Here is a 20,105-nt window from a genome sequence, read left to right as displayed (position 1 = left end):
ATCAGGAATGATCTCATTGAATGATGGAGCAGACTCGAGGGGCAGAATGGCCTACTCCTGGTCTTATTCCTTATGTTGTTATGATATGATGAATGAATATTGAGGGTAATGTGAAAAGGAAAGAATTAGATAGGGCTGCTCGCAATCACGTTGCAGCCAATTAAGTACTTCTCGAAATGCAGTCGCTGTTGTATTGCAGTAAATGTGACAGCCAATTTGTGCACAGCAAGATCCCACAAAAAAGCAGCAACGTAATAATGGCCAGATCGTCTGTTTCACGTGTGGTGTTGGTCGAGGGATAACTGATGTCCAGGATAAAAGCTTTAATTGCCCATCCCTAATTGCCCCAAGGGAAGGTGGTGGCGAGCGGCCTTCCTCAACTGCTGCAGTCCATCTTGTGTAGGTACACCCCCGGTGCTGTTAGGGAGGGAGTTCCAGGATTTTGACCCAGTGACAGTGAAGGAACGGCGATATATTTCCAAATCAGGATGGTGAGCAACTTAAGGTTCAGCTTTTTGTTTGATCAGCCACAAGTAGGCTTACATTAACGCTGCAATGAAGTTACCGTGAAAATCCCCTAGTGGCCACACCAGATTTTTATTTCCTTTCATTGACTTCAAACTACCACTACCTGCCGTGGCGGGATTCGAACCCGGGTCCCCAGAACATTCGCTGAGTTTTTGGATTAATAGTCTAGAGGGTGGCATGGTAGCACAGTGGTTAGCACTGCTGCTTCACAGCTCCAGGGACCTGGGTTCGATTCCCGGCTTGGGTCACTGTCTGTGTGGAGTTTACACATTCTCCTCGTGTCTGCGTGGGTTTCCTCCGGGCGCTCCGGTTTCCACCCACAGTCCAAAGATGTGCGGGTTAGGTTGATTGGCCATGCTAAAATTGCCCCTTAGTGTCCTGGGATGCATGGATTAGCGGGTAAAATATGTAGGGATATGGGGGTAGGGCTTGGGAGGGATTGTGGTCGGTGCAGACTCGATGGGCCGAATGGCCTCTTTCTGTACTGTAGGGTTTCTATGATTCTATGAATAATACCACCAAGCCATCACCTCCCCCAGTAATTATTAATGACTACCCACAGAGTGAAGACTTTTTACTTTATTTATTATTGTCACAAGTAGGCTTACACTGCAATGAAGTCACTGTGAAAATCCCCTAGTCGCCACACTCCGGCGCCTGTTCAGGTACACTGAGGGAGAATTTAGCATGGCCAACGCATCTAACCAGCACATCTTTCAGACTGTGGGAGGAAGCCAGAGCACCCGGGGGAAACCCACGCAGACACAGGGAGAACGTGCAGACTCCACACAGACAGTGACCCAAGCCAGTAATTGAATCCAGATCCCTGGTGCTGTGAGGCAGCAGCGCTAACCACTGTGCCACCTGGCCACCCTTAATGAGCCCTTTAATGAGCAGTATAGGCTGGAGGGGCTGAATGGCCTACTTCTGTTCCGACATTCCAATATAACCATGATTATCTAGAAGTGAAGGTCGACCTTGATCCACATTAGCATTGCTGCCTCACGGTGCCAGGGTTTGCACGTTCTCCCCGTGTCTGCGTGGGTTTCCTCCGGGTGCTCCGGTTTCCTCCCAGTCTGAAAGATGTGCTTTTTAGGTGCATTGGCCGTGCTAAATTCTCCCTCAGTGTGACCCGAACAGGCACCAGAGTGTGGCGACTGGAGGAGTTTCACAGTAACTTCGTTGCTGTGTTAATGTAAGCTTACTTGTGACACTAATAAATAAACTTTTTACTTTAAACTCCCTGGTTTTAGATCATTCGTGAAGCATATTAAGATGCCCTGCGGGATATTATGTAAGCGCTGAGAGCTTTGACTGTGCCATTCTTCAATGGAAATGGAAATGGCAAAATAATTCAGGCCCATATCTATTTAAAGCTCTTCTGTGCAAGATAAGTGAGTCACTGATTCTCTGTTCTAAGCTTAAATACTTCAGGAATGCATCAGCGATAAAGGTGCAACATAATAAATGCACACAAACAGATCTCTCCTTCGGACCAGTGTGCCCTGGCTTTATATCAAATTCTGTTGGATTAAGTGCAGACATGTCAGGATTGGTAATGAGTTGCACCACAGTATAATCATGTTGAGTATCACGCATGTGCACTCCAGCTCTGGGAAATGGTAATTACACCAAGCCTTAGTCATCAACCTGTTCTCTTAAAGGGGAATCATCGAGCTGTGAGCGTACTTTGAAAAACAGTATCAGGAGTAGCATCCGTGCCTCTGAGTCAGGAGGTTGTAGGTTCAAATCCCCTCGCAGAGAACAAAAAAGAGTTCAGCACAGGAACAGGCCCTTCGGCCCTCCAAGCCCGTGTCAATCACGACGCCCTAACTAAACGACAAAAAAATCCTTCTGCCCTTATTCAGTCCATATCCCTCTATACCCTTGCCTTTTAAAAAGCATTTAGACAGTTACATGGGTAAGATGTGTATGGAGGGATATGGGCCAAATGCGGGCAATTGGGATTAGCTTAGTGGTTAAAGAAAAAGGTGGCATGGACAAGTTGGGCCGAAGGGCCTGTTTCCATGCTGTAAGCCTCTATGACTCTGTGACTCCCTCCCTATTCATGCACCCATCCAGATGCCTCTTAAATGTTGCTAATGTGCCTGCTTCCACCACCTCCTCTGGCAGCGCGTCCCAGGCACCCACCACTCTCTGTGTGAAAAACTTCCCCCCAAACATCTCCCTTAAACTTTCCCCCTCTCACCTTGAACCTCTGCCCCTTGTAATTGACACTTCCACCCTGGGGAAAAAGCCTCTGACTACCCACCTTGTCCATGCCTCTCAGCATTTTGTCGACCTCTATCCAGTCTCCCCTCAACCTCCGTCTTTCCAGTGAAAACAATTCTAGTTCAGCCAACCTCTCCTCATAGTCAACACCCTGGAGACTGGGCCAGAGGTTTGAATTATTAATCTAGGAAACCATAAGAAATAGGAACAGGAGCAGGCCATTCAGCCCCTCGAACCGGCTCCGCCATTTAATAAGGTCATGGCTGATCTCACTCGCTTACTTGCTTTATCTCAGTAACTCAGTTAATTCCCCGACTGATTAAAAACCTATTCATCTCAGCCTTGGAAATGTTCAAGGACTTGATCTCCACAGCTTCCTGGGTAAAAAATTCCAAAGATTCCCCGCTCTTTGTGAGAAGAAATTCTTCCTCAAATCTGTCTTAAATGATAAATCTGTCTTTATTCTGAGACCCTGCCCTCTGGTCCTACACTCTCCCCTGAGTGGAAACATCCTGATGTGGAGATACCGGCGTTGGACTGGGGTAAACACAGTAAGAGTTTTAACAACACCAGGTTAAAGTCCAACAGGTTTATCTGGTAGCAAATACCATTAGCTTTCGGAGCGCTGCTCCTTCGTCATCTGATGAAGGAGCAGCGCTCCAAAAGCTAATGGCATTTGCTACCAAATAAATCTGTTGGACTTGAACCTGGTGTTGTTAAAACTCTTACTGTGGAAACATCCTCCCAACATTTACCCTGTCTAACCCCCTGAGAATCTTATATATTTCATTCACATCACTCTGATTCTTCTTAACTCCAACGAATACAGACCCAACCTGTTCAATCCTTCTGGGTGGCACGGTGGCACAGTGGTTAGCACTGCTGCCTCACAGCACCAGGGACCTGTGTTCGATTCCCGGCTTGGGTCACTGTCTGTGTGGAGTTTGCACATTCTCCCCATGTCTGTGTGGGTTTCGTCCAGGTGCTCCGGTTTCCTCCCACAGTCCGAGTTGGTTAGGGTGCATCGGCCGTGCTAAATTCTCCCTCAGTGTACCCGAACAGGCAACTAGGGGATTCTCATAGTAACTTCATTGCAGTGTTAATGTAAGACTACTTATGGCACTAATAAATAAACTTTAAACTTTAAAACTTTCCTCAAATGGCAGCCCCTCCATATCCGGAATCAACCGATTAAACCTCCTCTGTACTATCTCCAATGATAACATTGCAATGTCTCAACTATGTTAGGAGCCGTGGGTTTAACAGAAAGAAAAGAATGTGGTTTCATAGAATCCCTACAGTGCTGAAGAAGTCTTTGACAGAGTATCTTAGCCAGGGTCCTCTTCCCCTAGCCTAGCCCTGGAACCACATGCATTTACCATAGCTAATCCATCAAACTCGCTCAGCTTCGGACTGTGGGAGGAAACCGGAGCACCCGGAGGGAACACATGCAGACACAAGGAGAACATGCAAACTTCACACAGACCCAAGGCCATAATTGAACCCGGGTCCCTGGTGTTGTGAGGCAGCAGTGCTAACCACTGTGCCACCATGCCGTCCATGGTTTGCACTTGCGGATTCAAAGTAACACGCAATTGGTTTTATTGAAGAGCTGCTCTCTCTGCACTGCACCAAATACAAAACTGAAAGTAAAACAGCATCCTCTGTAAGCACCTTAATGACATCACCCACCCTGTAGTGACATGTAGGCCAGACCGGGTAAGGACAGCAGATTTCCTTGCCTGAAGGATGAGTTTTCAATGACAATCAATGATGGTTATCATAAAATCCCTACAGTTCAGAAGGAGGTCATTCAGCCCATCGAATCTACACCGACCACAATCCCACCCCAGGCCCGATCCCCATAAACACATGCATTTACCTTAGCTCGTCCCCTGACACTAAGGATCAATTTAGCATGGCCAATCCACCTAACCTGTACATCTTTGGACTGTGGTAGGAAACCGGAGCAGCCGGAGGAAACCCACGCAGACACGGGGAGAACGTGCAAACTCTGCACAGACAGTGACCCAAGCTGGGAATCGAGCCCGGTTCCCTGGCGCTGTGAGACAGCAGAGCTAACCACTGTGCCACCGTGGTCATGAACAGCTTTTAACTACAGATTTATTCATTAAATTCTTAAATTCCACCAGCTGCCGCAGTGGGATTTGAACCCGTGCTTCGAGAGCATTAGCCTGGGGGCCTCAGGAGTGACTAGCCTGCTAACGTTATCACTTCACCACCAGACTCCCCCCCTCAGCACCAAACGAGAGCCGGAGGGGGGCGGGGGGGGGGTTCCCGACATCCTTAAAACAATCAAACTGGGGGAAAAGAAAATTCATCCAGGCTCCTGTTAGTTGTATCAAACTGGCTGCCGTGTTTCCCTCTGTTAATGCAGAGACAACACTGCAAAATAAAAGGCACATCGCTATCCTTGAAGAGCTTTGAGACATCTCAACGCTCTGGACAATGTTGCATGAATGCAAATCTTTTCCTCCGTTCTTTCCAAGTCCAGAGGAATTGCTGGTGCCCTCCCTGAAGGAGACGGAATAATGGGAGCGCCAAATAAGACAACAACATTGACTGGAGCTGGGTGTTTGGATCTCAAAGGCCTTCGTACTGACATTGTTTTAATGGCAAGCAGTTTATAAGTACCGTTCCACTCTCTTGTTTAAACAGGAATCCTTTCATGTCACACCATGAGAATTCTAATGCAGTGCCCTTGGTTCCTGCCAATTAAATCGCCTTTAATTCAGTGTTGCTCATTCATCACCCACCTGCTGCCACTCTCGGAGTTTGAAAGGGGAGAAAAGACTTGCCACTCTTCCCATGATTAATTCATCCCTCAGCCTGTGACTGTTTTTCCGTCGGTTCCTCCCATCAAAAGCACCGAGTTATTGCAGCCTTAGTTTCCATGGCAACTTGGTTCCGTAGGCCTCCCACATCAGCAAACCACATTCGCCATGCCCCCAACCCGAAACCCAGCCCCCGCTCCCTCCCCCGCCCCCACCCCCACCCCCTGCCCCCCTCCATTTACCCCCTTCCAACCAGCTCACTTGGCAAGGAGGACATGTCCGCCAATTACCTAGCACCAGGGAGACCCTGCAACAAATCTTTGATTTGATTTGATTTATTATTGTCATGTGTATTATCGTACAGTGAAACGTATTGTTTCTTGCTATATAGACAAAGCATACCGTTCATAGAGAAGGAAGGGAGAGAATGCAGAATGTAGTGTTACAGTCATAGCTAGGGTATAGAGAAAGATCAACTTAATGCGAGGTAGGTCCATTCAAAAGTCTGATGGCAGCAGGGAAGAAGCTGTTCTTGAGTTGGTTGGTACGTGGCCTCAGACTTTTGTAACTTTCTCCCGACGGGAGAAGGTGGAAGAGAGAATGTCCGGGGTGCATGGGGTCCTTAATTATGCTGGCTGCTTTGCCGAGGCAGTGGGAAGTGTAGACGGAGTCAATGGATGGGAGGCTGGTTTGCGTGATGGATTGGGCTACATCCACGACCTTCAGTAGTTTCTTGTGATCTTGGACAGAGCAGGAGCCAGACCAAGCTGTGATACAACCAGAAAGAATGGTTTCTATGGTGCATCTGTAAAAGTTGGTGAGAGTCGTAGCTGACTATCCAAATGTCCTTTAGTCTTCAGAGAATGTAGAAGCGTTGGTGGGTTTTCTTAACTATAGTGTTGGCCTCAGCTTTCCAGGGGGAAGGATGACTGGTAGACATCGTTTTTGGTGACCTTGTTCTCCCAGCATTGAGCTGACAGAGATGTTAGGTGTTTAGGGCTGGAGGACACTGCCACCTGTGGGATTTTCCCATGTGGAAAACCAGGTGGTCCTCACCCAACTCCCACACCCATGGCGAGGGAAGAAAATGGGTCCAGTTCTCATGGGACAGAATTTTACAGGGAACGGGTTGGTGGCGTGAGAGGAAGTGGATTTGGGCAGGTCACCCAGCCCTGGCAGGTCACCCAGCCCTGGCAGCCCACCACGATTTAACCTCTGTCAGGGCATTAGTTGCCTGGTTGTGAGGTTCCTGCCCCCATCCTGGGAGGGGAAGTCTCTGGTCCCAATAGCGCCACTGTCAGGGGTGGCCATCGCTGGGACAGCAGCCATCCCTGAATGGGATCAACGAGGGAGTCAGCTGTGGGGGTAAGTTGAGGGTTTGCGAGTGGTTGTGGAGGTGATGGTGTGCCTAACACTGGGACCAGATTGGCAGTTCCCATTAAAAGGGGGAGGGGGGAGCGAGAGAGAAGGGGGCTCAGGGGCCTTGTTGTACAGGGAACTCGGGGGAGGGCGAATGGGGAGGGGGAGATCAAAGAATTGAGGTGGGGTGCCCCAATGGAAAAGAGGGCCTGCAAAGGAGGCCCACCCTTCTTCTCCTCACGTGCCCAACTAGTGTTACCTGCCAGGCTTCCCACCGAGCCTCAGCCCTCCACCCAGGAAATGGCAACAGGGTCAGGGCAAGGCGGGTAGGTGCCAGGAAAGGTGCCCATGGAAAAGCTACCCACAGAGTAAAACTCAGCCCATGGTATGTGAGGCAGGTTTGAGGCAGAGGAAACCTTTTCCTGCCCATTCCATTGTGGTCTCCATCACCTTCTCAAGGGACAATTAGGGATGGGCAGTCAACGCTGGCCTGGCCAGAGGCATTCATGTCCCTTGAAAGAATTTAAAAAGCACTGTTTCATGTTGGTGGTTATTCCCCCAGCCCCCCCCCAAACCCCTCTTCAACTCGTCCCCTCTGCATTAGATTCTGTTCTTTCCTCTCTCATTGCCCATCTCATTTCTCTTGAAATGCTTCTTTTGCTGCTACAATAAGTCTGTCGAGGCAGAAGCAAGCTTTCAGTTTATTTATTAGTTGCAGGTAAGGCTTACATTAACACTGCAATGAAGTTACTGTGAAATTCCCCTAGTCGCCACACTCTAGGAAAAAGCACCTAACCAGCAGGTCTTTCAGAATGTGGGAGGAAACCGGAGCACCCGGAGGAAATCCACGCAGACACAGAGAGACTCCGCACAGACAGTGACCCAAGCCAGGAATCGAACCCGGGTCCCTGGCACTGTGAGGCAGCAGTGCTCACCACTGTGCCACTCCAGTCCCTTCACCAAAATCCCTTTATTTACAAACTCTAACAGCAGGGCACAGAGTGCAGTCAGCAGCCTACTTCCCGGGGAACTGACACTCCCGGTTAGATACAAGGCAAAGACTCCCTGATTGACCCATCAATGGGATCCTTAATCAGGGACTTCATACTCCAATAGGCCAAACCCAATGGCCTGATTGAAGTCATTACAGCTGTTTGCCTCAATTAGAATGGAGACAGTGCCGCACTGGTATTGTCACTGGACTTTTTAAAAATTCATTCGTGGGACATGGGTGTCGCTGGCTAGGCCAGCATTTATTGCCCATCCCTAGTTGCCCTTGAGAAGGTGGTGGTGAGCTGCCTTCTTGAATCGCTGCAGTCCATGTTCTGTGGGTTGACCCACAATGCCGTTCGGGAGGGAATTCCAGGATTTTGACCCAGCGACTGCGAAGGAACGGCGATATATTTCCAAGTCAGGATGGTGAGTGGCTTGGAGGGGAACTTGCAGGTGGTGGTGTTCCCATGTATCTGCTGCCCTTGTCCTTCTAGATGGAAGTGGTCGTGGGTTTGGAAGGCGCTGTCTAAGGATCTTTGGTGAGTTTCTGCAGTGCATCTTGTAGATAGTACACACTGCTGCTACTGAGCGTCGGTGGTGGAGGGAGTGGGTGTTTGTGGATGTGGTGCCAATCAAGCGGGGCTGCTTTGTCCTGGATGGTGTCGAGCTTCTTGAGTGTTGGAGCTGCACCCATCCAGGCAAGTGGGGAGTATTCCATCACACTCCTGACTTGTGCTTTGTAGATGGCGGACAGGCGTTGGGGAGTCAGGAGGTGAGTTACTCGCCGCAGTATTCCTAGCCTCTGACCTGCTCTTGTAGCCACTGTGTTTATGTGATGAATCCAGTTGAGTTTCTGGTCAATGGTAACCCCAAGGATGTTGACAGTGGGGGATTCAGTGATGGTTACACCATTGAATGTCAAGGGACGGTGGTTAGAGTGTCTCTTATTGGTCATTGCCTGGCATTTGTGTGACGCGAATGTTATTTGCCACTTGTCAGCCCAAGCCTGGATATTGTCCAAATCTTGTTGCATTTGAACATGGACTGCTTCAGTATCTGAGGAGTCGCGAATGGTGCTGGACATTGTGCAATCATCGGCGAACATCCCCACTTCTGACCTTGTGATGGAGGGAAGGTCAATGATGAAGCAGCTGAAGATGATTGGGCCTAGGACACTACCCTGAGGGACTCCTGCAGAGATGTCCTGGAGCTGAGATGACTGACCCTCCACATCCACAGCCATCTTCCTATGTACCAGATCTGACTCCAATTAGTAATCCCAATGCCCAGGCTAACACTCTGGGGACACAGGTTCAAATCCCATCACGGCAATCTGATGGAATTTTGATTCAATTGATGAAATTAGGAATATAAACTAGTCTCAGTAATGGTGACCATGACAACTTCCATTGTTTGTTGTAAAAAAACCCCATCTGGTTCACTAATGTCCTTTAGGGAAGGAAATCTGCCGTCCTCACCCGGTCTGGCCTACATGTGACTCCAGAGCCACAGCAATGTGGTTGACTCTCAGATGCCCTCTGAAATGGCCGAGCGAGACACTCAGTTCAGGGGCAATTAGGGATGGGCAATAAATACTGACCCAGCCAGCGACACCCACGTCCCATGAAAGAAAAGACAAATCAATGGGGCATTTCCTCATTGTTGCTTTCAGGAGTTGCAAACTGTCTCACCTCAACATCGTTTTATTTATTTATTAGTGTCACAAGTTCTTACATTAACACTGCAATGAAGTTACTGTGAAAATCCCCTAGTCGCCACACTCGGGCGCCTGTTCGGGTTACACTGAGGGAGAATTTAGCACGGCCAATGCACCCTAACCAGCATGTCCTTTGGACTGTGGGAGGAAACTGGAGCACCCGGAGGAAACCCACGCAGACACAGGGAGAACGTGCAGACTCCGCACAGACAGTGACCCAAACCGGGAATCGAACCCAGGTCCCTGGCGCTGTGAAGCAGCAGTGCTAACCACTGTGCTACCGTGCTGTTCGGTTAGTGAATGGAACGTGCTTTAATCTGAAGGAGGTGGTTTAGGTCTACATAAAACTTCAGTCTCATCTTTGACTTTTTTTTATCCTTCATAATCACCGTTTAATTCCAGATTTTTATACAATTCAAACTTCACCATCTGCACTTCACCATCTAACCTGGCTCTTTAATGGCCTGTTAATAAGGCCTATTGTTATAGGCTGACTAATCCTCCAATTGGTCTCATGGAGTTTTGATTTTTTGATTTGATTTGATTTATTATTGTCACATGTATTAACATACAGTGAAAAGTATTGTTTCTTGCCCGCTATACAGACAAAGCATACCATTCATAGAGAAGGAAAGGAGAGGGTGCAGAATGTAGTGTCACAGTCATAGCTAGGGTGTAGAGAAAGATCAGCTTAATGCAAGGTAGGCCCATTCAAAAGTCTGACGGCAGCAGGGAAGAAGCTGTTCTTGAGTCGGTTAGTATGTGGCCTCAGGCTTTTGTATCTTTTTCCCGACGGAAGAAGGTGGAAGAGAGAATGTCCGGGGTCCTTGATTATGCTGGCTGCTTTTCCGAGGCAGCGGGAAGTGTAGACAGAGTCAATGGATGGGAGGCTGGTTTGCGTGATGGATTGGGCTACATTCACGAGTCTTTGTAGTTTCTTGACCCCCGTATCATCAGGCTCTCGGCCAACTGCATGGAGGCGGCCTTCTGGCAGCAATTGTGGAGGGGAGAAGGGGGGGGGGGCTCAGTGCCCCAGGGAGGCTTTGAGGCCCTTTGTAATGGCCTCAATGAGGCCCATGAGGTTGGACTCTTGGAGTATGAGCTCCCTGATTGAGGTTATGACTGCCTGCCCAATCAAAGACCCTCAACTGTGTATATATATATCGAGGAGCGTCAGGGCTACGGACACTCTGGATTCTGACTTTGGAATTGGGTTTGTAAATAAAGGGAATCTGGTAGATGGACACCGGCCCCTGAGGAGTTATTTTGCATTCCTCACCAGTGTGGCCTGAGCTGAGGCTATTGGCCGCACTGTGGAAGCGATCTCCCTCCAGGACAGTGACCTAGCTGCTAAAGGTAATCTTTTACTTCAATGCTGAAAAAGATGGAGACAGGTGCCTCAAAATGGAGGTCTCTCCTTTTCACTTACTGATAAAACCAGCCTGATGCTGGTGGGCCTCCTATTGGCTCTCCAGATTCAAGCGCTTGACCATCATCTTTAATTGGATAACAAGCCTGCCCTCTGGCTTAAGTTTAAAGTTTATTTATTAGTGTTGCATTAACACTGCGATGAAGTTACTGTGAAAATCCCCTACTCGCCAAACCCCTGCTTGGCTACACTGAGGGAAAATTTAGCACGGCCAATGCACCTAAAAAGCATGTCTTTCAGGCTGTGAGAGGAAACCGGAGCACCCGGAGGAAACCCACACAGACACGGGGAGAACATGCAGACTCCGCACAGACAGTGACCCAAGCCGGGAATCGAACCTGGGTCATTGGCGCTGTGAGGCAGCAGTGCTAACCACTGTGCCACCCCTCTACTCAGTAACTGACCAATTCTAGGGAGGTCATTGCCCAGTCACTGTTTCCCACATAGGGTCATGACCCCCCCTCTGTCTGACCCTGATGTTGGGATCCCAAAGCCCATGAGGTGTATTGAGCCCATAGGCCCAATACACCTATACCAACTCACCTGTGGTCCCTTCATTATCTTATCAACATCAACTGATCAGTGTTAATCATTATCATCCTGAGGCCATGGAATCCTGACTCTTTAGGCCTCTCTGGTGTTATGGGCTGGGAGAGGCGCTGGAAAATCTTTTCCCCTGTTGTTACCTCTTGACTGCAGCAAGCTGTCTTTCTTGATAAGGAGCGTTTTAACTGTGATGTTAAACAACAGGCATGAACTAAAGAAAGGATAAACATTTATTTTCACAACCCCTGAAATGTAAATGTAACAAACATCCCTCCCCAAAAACGCACCTACACCCAGGAGGAAAGAAGATTTCTCGAGATGCAACACGCACTTAGATTTATTAACAGAGGAACAAGAAACCAGCTTTTAAAATGGAAATTGAAAGTTATGCAGGCCTGTACGATCATCTCCTTTGAAAGCAAATGGAGGTCGGATGTGTCTGGGTTTTCTGGGTGAAATTGTGACCGAGCTTCTGTAGTGAAAAAATACTTGCAGGTAAAACAAATCAGTCACTTTTCACCGCCTGTGGTGGCTATCTTTTAATGGTAGGATTCTTTCCCTCCTGTGCCGGGTGTGATTTCCCTGTGCTACCGGTCCTACGCTGCCTCGCTGGCTCTCTTGTGCATGAATGAGGTATTGATTCCCCGCTCTCCAGCTAGTTTCAGTCATGTGACGGCAGTACTGATACACTCCATCGCCCACACAATGGGTTGGAGCTGATATGATTGGCACACATTGGTCGATGACTGATATCTCATCACAATTCCAGTTGTGATGAGCTCACCATTTTTTATTGGACGTCCCACATTTCGAAGGCAGTTCCAGTATCCATTGTCCTTTTCCACCAGAATGGCGAGCGGTTATATATTTACGTCTGGGAAACCCATTTACATTGCCAGGTAACTTCCCAGACATCCCTGCCTGCGTCCAGAAACAATAACAGGCATCTTCTGACTTCCTGGAATCCATTTTGTGGAGGTACATTGTCCATATTTCAGTTTAAAGTTTTAAGTTTATTTCTTAGCATCACAACTAGGCGTAGGGTGGCATGTTAGCACAGTGGTTAGCACTGCTGCTCCACAGCGCCAGGGACCTGGGTTCCATTCCCGGCTTGGGTCACTGTCTGTGTGGAGTCTGCACATTCTCTCCGTGGGTTTCCTCCGGGTGCTCCGGTTTCCTCCCACAGTCTGAAAGGTGTGCTGGTTAGGTGCATTGTACCAAACAGGCGCCGGAGTGCGGCGACTTGGGGAATTTTATAGTAACTTCATTGCAGTGTTAACGTAAGCCTTACTTGTGACTAATAAATAAACTTTTAACTTATTAACATTGACACTGCAATGAAGTTACTGTGAAAATCCCCTAGTCGCCACACTCCGGCGCCTGTTCGGGTACACTGAGGGAGAATTTAGCACGGCCAATGCACCCTAACCAGCATGTCTTTCAGACTGTGGGAGGAAACTGGGGCACCCGGAGGAAACCCACGCAGACACGGGGAGAACGTGCAGACTCCACACAGACAGTGACCCGAGCCGGGAATCAAACTCGGGTCCCTGGCGCTGTGAGGCAGCAGTGTTAACCACCGTGCCACCGCGCTGCCCACTTGGAGCTTGCTTTCTCCCAACTTCCAATGAGCATTTTGGATGTGATGAGGCCATTGCACTGGAGAATGATAACTGTTCAAACTGCAAACGGAGTAACCTCTCCTTTGCACCTCTCTCTAAAACCTCCTGTCATGTGGAGGAATAAAACCCAACAGTTTCCTAACTGAGGCCTGGCATAAAGTGTTGTACAAGGACAAAATGAGATTATTTTATAGCAAACAATCCTGAAATTAAACACCACAATCCTGTCTGCTTGAATGACAGTTCCACACCGTAGGTCACCAAAATACAAACAAAGAACAAAGAACAATACAGCACAGGAACAGGCCCTTCGGCCCTCCAAGCCCGCGCCGCTCCCTGGTCCAAACTAGACCATTCTTTTGTATCCCTCCATTCCCACTCCGTCCATGTGGCTGTCTAGATAAGTCTTAAACGTTCCCAGTGTGTCCGCCTCCACCACCTTGCCTGGCAGCGCATTCCAGGCCCCCACCACCCTCTGTGTAAAATATGTCCGTCTGATATCTGTGTTAAACCTCCCCCCCTTCACCTTGAACCTATGACCCCTCGTGAACGTCACCACCGACCTGGGGTAAAGCTTCCCACCGTTCACCCTATCTATGCCTTTCATAATTTTATACACCTCTATTAAGTCTCCCCTCATCCTCCGTCTTTCCAAGGAGAACAAGAATCTCTAGAAAATCTAGAGATTCATTGCACTCAAATATCCAAGTCTCTCGTTCACCATCGACATTAGTTGCTTTTTCTCTCCTCAAGCTTGTGTGTAGAATTCTAGAGTCATAGAATTTTGCAGCACAGAAAGAGTCCCTTCAGCCCATCGTGGCTGTGCCGGCCATCAAGCCCCTATCTATCCTAGTCCCATTTTCCAGCACTTGGCCCGTAGCCTTGTATACTAGTGTTTCAAGTGCTCATCTAAATGCTTAAATGTTGTGAGGGTTCCTGCCTCTACCACCCTTTCAGGCAGCGAGTTCCAGACTCCCACCACCCTCTGGGTGAAAAAGATTTTCCTTAACTCCCCTCCAAATCTCCTGCCCCGAGTTATTGACCCCTTTACAAAGGGGCAATGTTTCTTTCCATCTACTCTATCTATGACCTTCATAATTGTGTACACCTTAATGGGGACGGCACGGTGGCACAGTGGTTAGCACTGCTGCCTCACAGCGCCAGGGACCTGGGTTCAATTCCCGGCTTGGGTCACTGTCTGTGTGGAGTCTGCACATTCTCCCCGTGTCTGTGTGGGTTTCCTCCCACAGTCCGAAAGACGTGCTGGGTTAGGGTGCATTGGCCGTGCTAAATTCTCCCTCAGTGTACCCGAACAGGTGCCGGAGTGTGGCGACTAGGGGATTTTCACAGTAAATTCATTGCAGTGTTAATGTAAGCATACGTGTGACACTAATAAATAAACTTCAACCTCAACAGTTCCTTCTCTACTCTAAGGAAAACAACCCTAGCCTAACCAGCCTCTCTTCATAGCTGAAACACTCCAGCCCGGGCAGCATCCTGGTGAATCTCCTCTGTACTCTCTCTAATATACTCTTCACCTATGCATAACCTTGTACGTAGCTGAGGCTCAGATATGGGCTCACTTTCCCACCTCATTGTTTGCTTCTGAGTAATGAGCCTTCTCTACCATCCCGAATCTCACATATATCTCTGTATCATCTTTAACCTCACAGATCACCCCCACAGCACCGAGATCTAAATTGTTGATGGAAAATCAGGGCACAATAATGACCCTAACTCTGGAACACCAAATGGACCCAACTCCAAGATCAATCATTCCCCATCTACAGTTCCACAGCCAATGCAATTTTAAAATACTTCACAAAGAACAAAGGGAAGTACAGCACAGGAACAGGCCCTTCGGCCCTCCAAGCCTGTGCCGATCCTGATGCCCTAACCAAACCAAAAAAGAACCTTCTGTCCTTACTCGGTCCATATCCCTCTCTTCTCTCCTTATTCATGTACCTAACCAGATGCCCCTTAAATGTTGATGGTAGCCACGATGTGGAGATGCCAGCGTTGGACTGGGGTTAACACAGTAAGAAGTCTCACAACAACAGGTTAAAGTCCAACAGGTTTATTTGGAATCACGAGCTTTTGGAACGCTGCTCCTTCACTGGGCGAGTCTTACTCTTAAATGTTGCTAATGTGCCTGCTTCCACCACCTCCTCTGGCAGTGCGTTCCAGGCACCCACCACTCTCTGCGTGAAAAACTACCCCCGCACATCTCCCTTAAACTTTCCCCTTCTCATCTTGAATCTGTGCCCCCTTGTAATTGACACTTCCACCCTGGGGAAAAAGTCTCTGTCCACCAACCCCCTCTCTGCCTCTCATAATTCTGTAGACCTCTATCAGGTCTCCCCTCAGCCCCCGTCTCTCCAGTGAAAACAATCCTAGTTTATTCAACCTCTCCTCATAGCCAACACCCTCGAGACCAGGCAACATCCTGGTGAACCTTCTTTGCTCTCTCTCCAAAGCTTCCACATCCTTCTGGTAGTGCGGTGACCAGAACTGCACACAATACTCTAAATGCGGCCTAACCAAGGTTTTATATAGCTGCAACATGATTTCCCAACTCTTGTACTCAATGCCCCGGCTGATGAAAGTAAGCGTGCCACCTGCCTTCATATTCACTTTGGCCACCTGTGTTGCCACTTTTAGAGAAGAGCGGGGGATTTTGTCCCAGTTTAGGGCTGATATGTATCCCTGACTCCCCCTCCACCCACTCACTCCGTAACCGCCCCCCCAACCAACATCACAAAAACAAAACCAACAAACCAGATGTGTTGTTGCACTGCTGTATGTGGGATCTTGCTGTTTACAAATTCGTTGCCCGCGTTTCTTTACATTCGGAGCAGAAACTGATAGCCACGTTCCGCATGTATGAGGACAGCCTCAACCGGGATCTTGGGTTCATGTCACACTATCTGTAACCCCCATGACTTGCCTGGGTTGCAAAATCTCACTAACTGTCCTGGCTGGAGACAATACACATCTCTTTAACCTGTGCTTATCCCTCTCTCCACTCGCACTGTCTGTACCTGTAAAGACTTGATTACCTGTTAAGACTCACATTCCAATTATTATCTTGTAATTGAGTCTGTGTCCACATATGCCCTGTTTGTGAACTCAACTCTCCACTCACCTGAGGAAGGAGCAGCGCTCCAAAAGCTCGTGATTCCAAATAAATCTGTTGGACTTTAACCTGGTGTTGTGAGACTTCTTACTGTGCCCACCCCAGTCCAACACCGGCATCTCCACATCATCTTTACATTCCAACAATGACCACATCTAAAAATGACATTATACAATGGCTATAAAGTGCTTTGAGATGTGCCGAGGTTGTGAGCATTGCTGTATACAATGCAAACCGCATATGTTTCCTTCTTAAGCTCCCCGCCAGGAGGGCTGCTTGGGGGTTTTGGGGGAGTGGGGGAAGTCAACACCCGCCCACCCCCCCCCCCCCCCCCCCGCCCCCCCTCAGCCCTCTCTGAGTCAGTCACTGAACAACAGCGAATGTTCCCCCCTGAGTTCGTATCACCAGCCGGGCGGCTACTGAAGCTGAGATCCGCCCCAGCGAGAGAGAAGGCTGGGGTTCCTAACGTTCCGACATGGAATCCTCGGAGAGAGGAAGAGGGTTCAGAATTCTAGATGGCTGCTCCTCACAGCTTTCACTCTCGACGGGAAAAGCCGGATATCTGGTGTGACCTGGTATACCTGCGATTTTTAAAAAGAAGCACAACAGATGATAATCAGAGAGGGTTTCAGGGATCACAAGTTATACCATGCTAATAAGTCCAGGTTAGATGTCGGGAGGTGGAAAAGTGGACATTTGCACCAGAATTCTACTGTCGCGCCCACCACGGGAATTGGAGCAGGCGAGGGGGCGGGCAATGGGAAGATCTGTTGACCTCGGGGGAGGGGATTTTCCAGTCTCGGGTGGAGCGAGTCTGTAAAATCCCGCCCAATTGCAATCGGCTACGAACTGGTGTGATGGCTGTTAATCAGCTAAACTCCTTCAAGCAATATCTGGGCCGGTTTCAGGGTTGCAGACCCCCCCCCCCCGGCACACCCCGACCCCGGTGTAAAAAATGGCTGCGGCTCAGAATTAGGAGGGGCATTCTTGGTTTAGGCCCCCAGTGCTTAAAGAGCCGCGGCTAGATCAGAGAGGAATTTCCAATCTTCCACCTCCTGCCAGACCCCATTATAGAATCCCGAAAGTACAGAAGGAGGCCATTCGGCCCATTGGCTGTGTACCAAACACAATCCCATCCAGGCCCTATTCCCACAACCCCACACATTTACCCTGCTAATCCCCCTGACACTAAGGGGCAATTTAGCATGGCCAATCAACCTAACCTGCACATCTTTGGACTGTGGGAGGAAACCGGAGCACCCGGAGGAAACCCACGCAGACACGGGGAGAACGTGCAAACTTCACACAAGCAGAGATCCAAGCCAGGAATCGGATCCCTGGTGCTGGGAGGCAGCAGTGCTAACCACTTTGCCACCATGCCGCCCTCGAAGTGGCCCATGGTTTTTAACCAACTTTTTTTCAGGCCTTTCCCACAAGATTTTTTGGCCACATTGGCAAACGAAGACATTGCGAGTTACAAGGGATCAAAATTGTGTGGGGCAAGTTCGATGGACTGGAGGGTCCTTCCGTGCATTGCTTGTATGTTTGGAAAATGCCTCCAAAATCAACACCTTCCAGGGTTTTGATACGTCCGACTGGGAATCAGCACCTGGTGGTGTGATCCCTGAAGCCCAACACTTGTCAAGGTTCAGCCCCCCACCCCCCACCTCGGCCCACCCAACCCCACCCATGCAACTTTATGCAAGGCTGCCTTCGAATTAGCCACCATCGCGTACGCCATCCAATTAAAGATGGTGCGTGGGGTTCCTGAGGGAGAGACCCAATGAGATGCCTGCAGAAGAGATCGACCGGATTCCCCACCTGTCAAGGCGGGTGCTGCCGAGAGAGAAAGGTAAGTTGCCCGATGCTGTAAACTTGCCCAGCCAGGTTGAGGCAAAAGATCCCGATAGACCATCCCAAAGAGCAAGGGGTGCCTTATCCAATATTTTCCCCTCAACCAATATCAGAAGAACACATTATCCTTTCATGGTCACATTCAGGGCTGGATTTTCCAGCCATGCTAGCCCCCAGGACGGAAAATCCCGCCCAAGGGCAACGGACCTTGAGGCCGACGATTCCCGTGGTGGGCGGAAACAGGAGAATTCCACTCATAGAGTCAGAGAGATGTACAGCACGGAAACAGGCCCTTCGGCCCACCTCGTCCATGCCGACCAGGTTTCCTAAACTGAACTGAAAGTTGTTTCTATTCATTACAGGAAGGATGTGGAAAAGATTGAAAGGGTGCAGAGGAGATTTACAAGGATGTTGCCTGGATTGAGTGGCATGCCTTATGAGGATAGCCTGAGGGAGCTCGGTCTTTTCTCCTTGGAGAGACGAAGGATGAGAGGAGACCTAATAGAGGTGTACAAGATGTTGAGAGGCATAGATCGGGTGGACTCTCAGAGGCTTTTTCCCAGGGTGGAAATGGCTGCTACGAGAGGACACAGGTTTAAGGTGCTGGGGGGTAGGTACAGGGGAAATGTTAGGGGTAAGTTTTTCACACAGAGGGTGGTGGGCGAGTGGAATCGGCTACCGTCAGTGGTGGTGGAGGCAAACTCAATAGGGTCTTTTAAGAGACTCCTGGATGAGTACATGGGACTTAGTAGGATGGAGGGTTATACGTAGGCCTAGAAGGTAGGGATATGTTCAGCACAACTTGTGGGGCCGAAGGGCCTGTTTTGTGCTGTAGTTTTTCTATGTTTCTATGCTTCTAACTACTCCCATTTGCCTGCGTTTGGCCCATATCCAAAGATGTGCGGGTCAAGAGGATTGGCCCTGCTAAATTGCCCCTTACTGTCAGGGGGACCATCTAGGGTAAATGCATGGGGTTATGGGGATAGGGCCCAGGTAAGACTGTGGTCAGTGCAGACTCAATGGGCCGAATGGCCTCCTTCTGCACTGTAGGATTCTATGATTCTATGATATCCCTCTAAACCTTTCCCATCCATGTACCTGTCCAAATGTTGTAATTGTACCCACCTCTTCCACCTCCCCTGGCAGCTCATTCCATACACGCACCACACTCTGTGTGAAAACGTTGCCCCTCAGGTCCCCTTTCCCCTCTCACCTTCAACCCAGCCTCTCTAGTTTTGGACTCCCCTACCCTGGGGAAAAGACCTTGGCTATTCCCCTTATCTAAATCCCTCATGATTGTATAAACCTCCATAAGATCACCCCCTCATCCTCCGACGCTCCAGGGAAAATATGTTTCTGTCTGTGGGAGCTTGCTATACACAACTTGTGTTCTCTACATTCAGACAGACCTGAAACAAAACCTTCTCTCACCTTGTGAGTGGTAGATCCTTCCGGACTTCCCAACGGCGATCCGAATTAGTTCTTTGAAAGAAAAGTAATTTCCTGAGAGATTCCTGAGGCAATCCTATGGCAGCGAAGAGAGAGAATTCTTCAACGGTGAAAGAGAGAAGGAAACAGGAGGGGCGGAGGAGGGGGTCGGCAGTGCTTTTCGTTTGACCTTTGAGCTAGAGTTCAACAGGAAGTGTCCAAATGGCTTTTCCCAATGACCGGCACGGCGCCGTAACTGTCCATTCTCCCCCGCGACCACCTCCTGTGTATTTCAGTCTGTACCTGTTGGAAGAATAGCAGGGCGCTCTTTAATAGTTCCACAGAGTCATCACGAGTAACCAATCACGGTGGCACAGTGGTTAGCACTGCTGCCTCACAGCACCAAGGACCCGGGTTCGATTCCCGGCTTGGGCCATTGTCTGTACAGAGTCTGCACATTCTCCCC

General features: G+C 49.2%; 1 protein-coding gene across 1 annotated transcript in view; it reads right to left on the bottom strand.

Moving 5' to 3' along the window:
- Nucleotides 1-19,813: 19,813 nt before the first annotated feature.
- Nucleotides 19,814-20,105, bottom strand: part of ghrhrl (growth hormone releasing hormone receptor, like) — a 48,365-nt gene continuing 48,073 nt past the window's right edge. Inside the window, exon 13 of the mRNA XM_078229604.1 lies at nucleotides 19,814-19,942. Within this exon, the coding sequence (XP_078085730.1) occupies nucleotides 19,844-19,942 (99 nt within the window). The 3' untranslated portion in view covers nucleotides 19,814-19,843. The remainder of the gene's footprint in view (nucleotides 19,943-20,105) is intronic.

The sequence above is a fragment of the Mustelus asterias genome, chromosome 2 (genome assembly GCF_964213995.1).
Source record: "Mustelus asterias chromosome 2, sMusAst1.hap1.1, whole genome shotgun sequence".
In the NCBI taxonomy this organism is placed as follows: domain Eukaryota; kingdom Metazoa; phylum Chordata; class Chondrichthyes; order Carcharhiniformes; family Triakidae; genus Mustelus; species Mustelus asterias.
The sequence above is the reverse complement of the archived record's forward strand: the minus strand, read 5'-3'. Positions and strand labels throughout refer to the sequence as shown.